Here is a 7,118-nt window from a genome sequence, read left to right on the forward strand (position 1 = left end):
GGTTTTTAGTTGAAGCTGGCGGGAGTCGTTGCTTCAGGGTAGCCCGGAGTGGGGGAGGGGCGGCCGTCGTCTCACTTTGCTGAGGAGAAAAACCGATCTGTTGCGGTGAGGCGGAAGCAGCGCTCACCCCAGGGGCCGCGCTGGGCGAGATTTTGCCCCTTTCACGAGCCCCCTCGAGCTCATCTTTATCACCGAAGTGGCGAATGGCAAAGGGGCGCGGAAGTCTTGGGGGAGATGGCTCCGGCAGCTGTTTTCCTTTCGTTTTTTCCAGTGGCTCTCAGGACTTTGAGGCACGCGCACGTTTGAGTGCAGGCAAACCCTCGTTCGCTCGCCTTTCGGCTCCCTCGTTTCCGAGGCAATGCCCAAAGTGAAGAGGAGCAGGAAGCCTCCCCCGGACGGCTGGGAGCTGATTGAGCCAACGCTGGATGAGCTGGATCAGAAGATGAGAGAAGGTGAGCGGCAGAGCTGGGGGTTCTCGGGGATGTCTCCCTGAAACAAGGTGATCCTTAACCGCTTCAGGGAGCACAGCTCCCCCCGCCAATAGAGGTTGACCTTTTTTACGTCTCTACCTCGCAGCGATACCGCGGGCTGAGACTGGGCCGGGTCCGGTCGCTCTTCTCTGGGTGTACGGGGGTTACGGAGCGCAGAGGGTTGGTGTACAGCTTGGGGCGCTCCACGGCCAAGCCCCGGCTGAAGCTCGCTCTTGTGCGTGGAGGGGCTGGCAGTTCCTGTCCGTGCTGTTGCTCTGGTCTGACGGGCCAGGGCAGCCATGAAGTCGGCTGCCATGCCAGCACGGGTCACGTCATCCCCACTGTCTTTCTATTTTCATTTCCTAAAGGAGCTGGTCCAGGTCAGGTCCCTTTCGTTCGAATCTTCTCCCGTTAAGCTCGGTCTTATCTCTGTAAATGTATTAAACGTTCTCGGAACGGTTTATTGCAAAGTGACCACGGAAATAAGTTGGCCGCCTGAAACGGTCAGCTGAAACCTGGTGTTTGTGTTCCCTCCCAGCGGAGACCGAGCCTCACGAGGGGAAGAGGAAAGTGGAATCCCTTTGGCCTATCTTCAGAATTCATCACCAGAAAACACGTTACATCTTTGATCTCTTCTATAAAAGAAAAGCTATCAGCAGAGGTGAGGAACGCAAATGCTTTACCCTGGGCAGGGGAAAGCAGAACGGAGTAAGGTGTCCGCCCGCGGATGCGCCCGAATCGGGGCGTTGGTGGGAAGGATCGGCTTTCTGGGGAGGGAGGATGGAGGGAAGGCTGGCGGCTGCCTGGCTCTAACTGCCGGTCAGTACAGCTGGAGTAATTCCCGGTAGCGGGTCTTCTCGCGCTTCCCGGGAGCTACTTGTGATGGCGTCTGCTCCTCTACAGAGCTCTATGAATACTGCATCAAGGAAGGATACGCTGACAAAAACCTGATTGCAAAGTGGAAGAAACAGGGTTACGAGAACCTCTGCTGCCTGCGGTGCATCCAGACGCGGGACACCAACTTCGGAACCAACTGCATCTGCAGGGTCCCCAAAAGCAAGCTGGAAGTGGTAAGGGTTTTCAGCTTGTTCCTCTACTTGTCTGGACCCTTGCGGTACCCGGTCTAACTCCTCCCGGGTCAGGGGCAGCAGAGGAGGTAGTGCTGTTCTTCCAGGTAATTTCCTCTAGTTCTAACATTTTCTATCTTTGCTGGTACGGTTGGTATCTAGTTGGTTCTAAAGTTACTGCCAGCTTTGGCACGTGGTCGTTCAAAGTCGTTAAAAGTATGGGAAACAACAGAAAACTAGACGGTAGAAACCCTTCCCACGCAGACCCCTCCTCTGCCTTGAGGCCCGAGCCTGCTGGTCTGCCTGCTCACCATCGCATGGCTGAAATACCCTCCTCGTGTCTCTTTTCCAGGGGAGAATCATTGAATGCACTCACTGCGGATGCAGAGGCTGTTCTGGGTGAAGCCTTTAGCCGTCAGACTGCTTCTTGAACTCTGAGGGATATCATCCGACACAATGGACTATTAGTGCAGTTACAGCCGCCTTCTGTGTGAGTGGGTATTTCTGTATAGCAATTAGAACAGCAGCATTTTCATCTGGATCATATATACAACGGTGCTTGGTTTGGAGTAGGTTTTTGTGTAGCCATTTATTTTAAAATAAAGTCTGCCTTCCTGAGAGAGTGGTGCGATCTCCTGGCAAAACATTTCTACGCCACTCTTCTCCTCTTGGCTGTGTTTTGGTTGGTTTGTGTTTTAAGGTTGCTCTGTTTACTGCGAGGTGTTCTAAACGTGGGTTGCTTTTAACCAGCTCTTATCCCTCTTTCTCAACCAACTGAATTTAAAAGGCTGTGTGGAACGGAAACAATACAGTGCTCAAAACTCCAGTCGTGATTTAAGCTCTCCCCTGATCTTGTGTAGAAGGAAGCTAAATCTCACTAGAACTCTCTGCTAAGGTTTGTAACCTGGAATTAGTACGTAGATCCAAAGGAATGCCGGCGTTCCTGAATAGAGACTGACAGGTCACGCGTTAAGTGCCCAGATACGCACAGGACACAGGAAGGAGACAAAACTAGCACTGAGCTAAACCACTGTTAAATCGGATTTTGCTTCTCCCTTGTTTAGCACAGGTTGTTTAAACTACGGCCTATCTAATCCTCCGCAGTTTAAGGAAATTCCCTGAAAATGTAGTTGCTTCTCCTTAAAACAAAGGACAAGTATTTTATTATTTAGTTACCGCGAGAACTTGGATTCACAGAAATACAAAGCAGCTTTACTACAAGACAGCTTAAGGGAGCAAGTTCCAGGTTCTTCCAGCACAAGGAAGACGCAGGGCTTCGGCGTCCTGCTCACTGCTACTCCTGCCCTGGCTGCTCCTGCACAGCCTCTTCCTTACGGTCGTCTGCCGCACGTTTCGCTGTTCTGTATTTTTCCCAGGGATGGGGGGTCTCCTCTCCTGCCATTACTTTTAACCACCGATAGTAGTAGCCGCGGAAGCCGTCGATTTTCTCCAGGTATGGGTTCTTCGACTTATACTGCAAACACAAATGCAACAAAACAAGTTTCTGTTAGAAGAGAGCTCACTTCAATACCAGCATGCAATAGATACAAGCTGCTGCTAAAGAAACGGCTATCGAGTGACTGTCAGCCGGATCAGACAAAGCCAAAGGAAAAAGGCTTAGGCAGACGCCTACGTTTCCCCTCCTTCCTGGCGTCCTTCGTGATGCCTTCACTGACCAGTCGTGGCTACTTACCTTGTCGAATTTCGGAGGGTACTGTGCCGCAAACTCCAGCTGGCGTATGATAACTTCATTGGGAGGCACTTGGTTATTCCTCATGTCTCGCAGGATCTCTGTGAGGTAACTGTAATCCAGCTGCCTCACAGCGGCAGCGATGAGGGTGCTGTAGATGTATTTGTTGGGAGTCACTCCAGACCTCTGGAAACAACAAACGCTACAGGTAAACTCATTTATCTGCTGACTAGCGCAGGGCCTGTAGAAGGAAGAGGCGTACAGGCACTTCTTGCACAAGGAGCAAGGCTCTCGCTCTGGAAGCCGGGTAGCAGCTTCTGCAGTGCCAGCACACCCCTTCCCGTGAGCCCTCTCCTATCCCAGCGCAGGTACAGGACAGACCACCTGAGCTGGCACCGACTCCAGAGTTGCGTGTTTTTGGAGTGAGAACACAACCACTCGCCACAGAAACCTCAGCAGGTCTTTTTAGAAGCACTGACGCCTCAGTTTACCTCTTCCCGCAGCTCGAACCCCAAGCAGCAGAGTTTATTACCTTCAAATCCGAGAGCAACTGCAGTCCGTCCTTCTCTCGGTGGCAAGCGATTGCCAAGTTACAAAACGTCTGGAGGTTGGGCGATAGTCCCCTCTTCACTAGAGCTGGCAGCACGCTCTGCAAGATACAAGTGTTGACATCAGTTTCGAAAAAGTCTCACTGTTGCTTTCCCGACAGGGAGCTGAAAGGTGCTCGAACAGAACCCGTAACCACACAGAAATTAACCTGAGCACTGGTTTGTGGAAAACGGTGCGAGATTCCCGGTTTCTATCGCGGATAGAGAAACGGGTCTCACAGCGAAACGCGGGTAACGCTGCCGGCCTGAGACGAGGAGATGGTGACAGGGCCGGGTCTGAGTTTTTCCTCACCTTTGCTCCTTCTAGGTCTCCCTGTTTACTTTTCTTCCTTATTAAAGTGTTAAAGAAGGTCACATCTACTTTCACTTTATGCTCATCTAGGAGTGCCAGCAAAGAGGACTCCGAGGGGCTTTGGGGTCCCACCAGCTCAGCCAGTAACGTAAATGTTTTAATGTTGGGTTCTGCATTGTCGTCTTTCATTTTGTTCAAGAAGCCCTCCGCGTCCCCCATCAAAGCCAATCTATCGGACGGTGTGGCCGCTGTCCCCAAGGAAACCACGGCTGCGTCAGCCATCCTGGAGTCCAGCAAGTTGGGCAGGTTGCAGAAACGCAGCTTCTGGCTTAGGCGTGCTTGTTCCTGCTCCGTCTTGTTCTGGCCTCTCCTCATCAACGCTCCAGTCCTGCCGTGAGCTACGCTGGGGCTGTCGAGAGCAGCTGGTTCTGTTTCAGCGCAATTCGCATCTTTATTTTGTTGCCGGATGGGTTCTTCAGGCCGCACCGAACTCTCCCAAAATAACTGCTTTTCCATAGCTTCCACATCCAGCTGGACAGCAGCTGCACTCTCTGATCCCTTCTTCTTCTGATTTTTCACCTTCTCCTTCTGCCTGCCGGGTGCAAGCCTTAGCTGAGATGAGTTGTCACGGGCGGGCCTGAGCAGGAGTTCAGAAGCCACGACCGGATCGCCTATTCCACAGTCTCTCGCAGCACGCAGCATCAAATTGTAAGTGTGGCTATCGGCCTTTATTCCGAGTTTAGTCATTTCTTTCCAAACCTGAAAAGGGGAAGATGAACACCAGATGTACGTGATATTAAATAACAGGAGCATTTCTAGCAGACTGTAAGCGTATCTACCGTGCCCACTGTTACGGTATCTGCTTGCAGAAAAGGAGAGAGCTTACAGCACGACGAGGTGAGATGCCACCGGACCGTGAACAGCCACCCCGAGCTAGTACAGCCCTGCGAGATCATCCAGGGTGGTTTACCCATGTATGAGACCTCCTGATGGAGGTCTAAGTTTACAGAACTTCTCCTAGGAGGAGCTGAACTCCTCCTATTTCATCAGCTCTGAGCAACTTGCTGCCTTCCGTGCATTCAAGTGACGAGTTACAATACAGAAGCGCTTTTTCCTCCCCACGTAGTATATGAAGACAAACCTGTAAGGCGTATCGGAAGCCATTTTCGCTGTCCTTTATGCAGCTCATGAGAAGGAAGCTGAAGGTCTCGGCTGTGAGGACATGGCCCTTGTGCACCATTTCCTGAAAGAGCAGAGAGAGCGTTAAACTTCCCACTTACCCAAACAGTCTGTCACAGCTGGCGGCGAAGCTCAAATACAGCTTGTCGTCTTCCGGGCAACAGAGCATAGGGTGAACTCCCAGTGCTGCCAGCAGAACGATCGCTCCGAGAGAGAAAGAGCCCTGAAACGCCTGCACAGATCCTAGCTTCTCCCCGATGGGAGCTACGGGGAACTGGAGGGCAGGAACAGCAATCCTTTTAGCTACTCCCAGACCGGCCCTTCTGAGAAGAGCTGCTGTAAGAGCTTTAAAAGGAACTAGATAGCAGTTCCTTTTAAACTGGGGTCTTCAAAACGAGGGATGGAGACAAGACAGCCGCCGTGAACCCCACAAAACAAAACACAACAGAGTTAAAAAGCCACCCTCTGTTTCAGGCTGTAGCTGCCTCTTTTTACGTACTTAAACTTAAATGTTTGGTATGTACCAAGACGATTTCATTGTATGAAACCAAGGATCAATGAAACAGAAACACGTGATCTGTAATCCCCTCTGCTGGAAATGAAATAAAAAAAGTCTGTGCAATACGGCAACTTCCGGGAGCTTTAACCAGAGCGGACTACACTTAATACGAGAAAAGTCACGTCTTTACCTTCAGTACGTCGAAGCACATCCTGAGATCTGAGCACAGGGCACAGACCTTCAGCAGCGCGTGGTAGGTGATCAGGTTCAGCTCTTCGTTTTTGCTCTTTAGCTGCTGCCGTAATTTGAGAGCGCTCTGCAGGCCCGAGTCTTTCCACGGCGATTCGGCACAGGCATTGAACAGGGCTGTGTAAGTGGCCTCGGTGGGAGTTAAGCCTCGTTTTTTCATCTGAGGGAAGAGAAGAAGAATCAGAACTGGCTTTTTAGGAAAGGACTTCTGGAATTTCATAGCTTGTTTTTAAGAGTTTCAGGCTAAGAAGGTGCAAACACTAACTCAAAGGCATTTTGGAGACAAAGTAACGCGACCAAATACGTGAAACAGTTTTAGCTTAGAAAACCTGATGAAGGTTTGAGAGAGAATGTAAACCTACATCATTGTAGAGCCTGAACGCCTTTTTCACGTAGCCAACCCTGCCGCAGCCGCCAATTAGAACGGTGTAATTGCTTTCTTCCGGCTGCACACGCTGTTCCTTCAGCATCTGCACCTCAAACAGCTCCAGGGCCTCCGCCAGCTATGGGGAAGAGGAAAATCCACGATGAGGCACCGACAGAATCGATTACAATGGATATTAATACAGGCAGCTGCGGGCAGGTTGCGGTAGAAGTCCTACAGAGCGCGGGATTCCTCACAAATTCTTACTTTACTTCTTTCTGTAAAGATACTAAGCAATGGACGATACCGATGGGGCAGAGTTGCATCTACCGATGCCGTTTAAAAACCAAAGAAGCGAGGAGCTGGGAACAAACCTTGTCCTTTTTGATGAGGGCCTTGCATTTTAAGAAGTACCAGTACGGGCTGTTCTTAGGACCGCGTCGAGGTCTTCTTTCCGGTTCTTCCTCTCCCTCTTGAAGCTTTAAATTCTGAAAGTGTGATGTGGTTTTGCGGTAATATTTTCTAGAAGAAAATTTATTAGACAGCGTCCCGAACTCCACGCCTTCATCCTCCTCCTCCTCCTCCTCCTCACCAACAGCTTCGGCGCTGCTGCCAGCATCGATCTCTCTCAGGTCGCTACCGGGCAGCTTGCCGGACGCCTGCGACGAGCCGAACGGCCTCCAGCCCGGCAGCGGCCCCC

The 7,118-nt window shown here is 51.2% G+C and overlaps 2 protein-coding genes across 2 annotated transcripts; one reads left to right on the forward strand and one right to left on the reverse strand.

The window, feature by feature from the left end:
- Positions 1-274: 274 nt before the first annotated feature.
- BUD31 (BUD31 homolog (S. cerevisiae)) lies at positions 275-2,206 on the forward strand. Its single transcript, XM_009326187.1, has 4 exons — positions 275-452; positions 1,009-1,131; positions 1,374-1,540; positions 1,890-2,206. Exons 1-4 carry the CDS (start codon positions 359-361, stop codon positions 1,938-1,940), a joined length of 435 nt encoding a protein of 144 aa, XP_009324462.1. The 5' UTR covers positions 275-358; the 3' UTR covers positions 1,941-2,206.
- A 456-nt stretch (positions 2,207-2,662) lies between these two features.
- PTCD1 (pentatricopeptide repeat domain 1) lies at positions 2,663-7,112 on the reverse strand. The gene is made up of 8 exons (XM_009326188.1): positions 6,793-7,112; positions 6,417-6,557; positions 5,996-6,214; positions 5,269-5,370; positions 4,128-4,886; positions 3,760-3,876; positions 3,231-3,413; positions 2,663-3,011 (listed from the first exon to the last, which is right to left on the reverse strand). Exons 2-8 carry the CDS (start codon positions 6,522-6,524, stop codon positions 2,832-2,834), a joined length of 1,668 nt encoding a protein of 555 aa, XP_009324463.1. The 5' UTR covers positions 6,525-6,557; positions 6,793-7,112; the 3' UTR covers positions 2,663-2,831.
- Between the last annotated feature and the right edge of the window lie 6 nt (positions 7,113-7,118).

This window comes from Pygoscelis adeliae, unplaced genomic scaffold (genome assembly GCF_000699105.1).
Source record: "Pygoscelis adeliae isolate BGI_AS28 unplaced genomic scaffold, ASM69910v1 Scaffold456, whole genome shotgun sequence".
NCBI classification, from domain to species: domain Eukaryota; kingdom Metazoa; phylum Chordata; class Aves; order Sphenisciformes; family Spheniscidae; genus Pygoscelis; species Pygoscelis adeliae.

What these genes read in the sequence shown, in the direction of transcription:
- PTCD1 (XM_009326188.1), bottom strand. Translation starts at nt 6,524, where the DNA reads ATGCTGAAGGAACAGCGTGTGCAGCCGGAAGAAAGCAATTACACCGTT. An exon ending in CGTTCAGGCTCTACAATGAT is followed by an intron (nt 6,215 to 6,416) that starts GTAGGTTTACAT and finishes CTCTTCCCTCAG; the next exon opens with ATGAAAAAACGAGGCTTAAC. An exon ending in GAGACCTAGAAGGAGCAAAG is followed by an intron (nt 3,877 to 4,127) that starts GTGAGGAAAAAC and finishes TGTATCTTGCAG; the next exon opens with AGCGTGCTGCCAGCTCTAGT.
- BUD31 (XM_009326187.1), top strand. Translation starts at nt 359, where the DNA reads ATGCCCAAAGTGAAGAGGAGCAGGAAGCCTCCCCCGGACGGCTGGGAG. An exon ending in GGATCAGAAGATGAGAGAAG is followed by an intron (nt 453 to 1,008) that starts GTGAGCGGCAGA and finishes GTTCCCTCCCAG; the next exon opens with CGGAGACCGAGCCTCACGAG. An exon ending in CCAAAAGCAAGCTGGAAGTG is followed by an intron (nt 1,541 to 1,889) that starts GTAAGGGTTTTC and finishes TCTCTTTTCCAG; the next exon opens with GGGAGAATCATTGAATGCAC.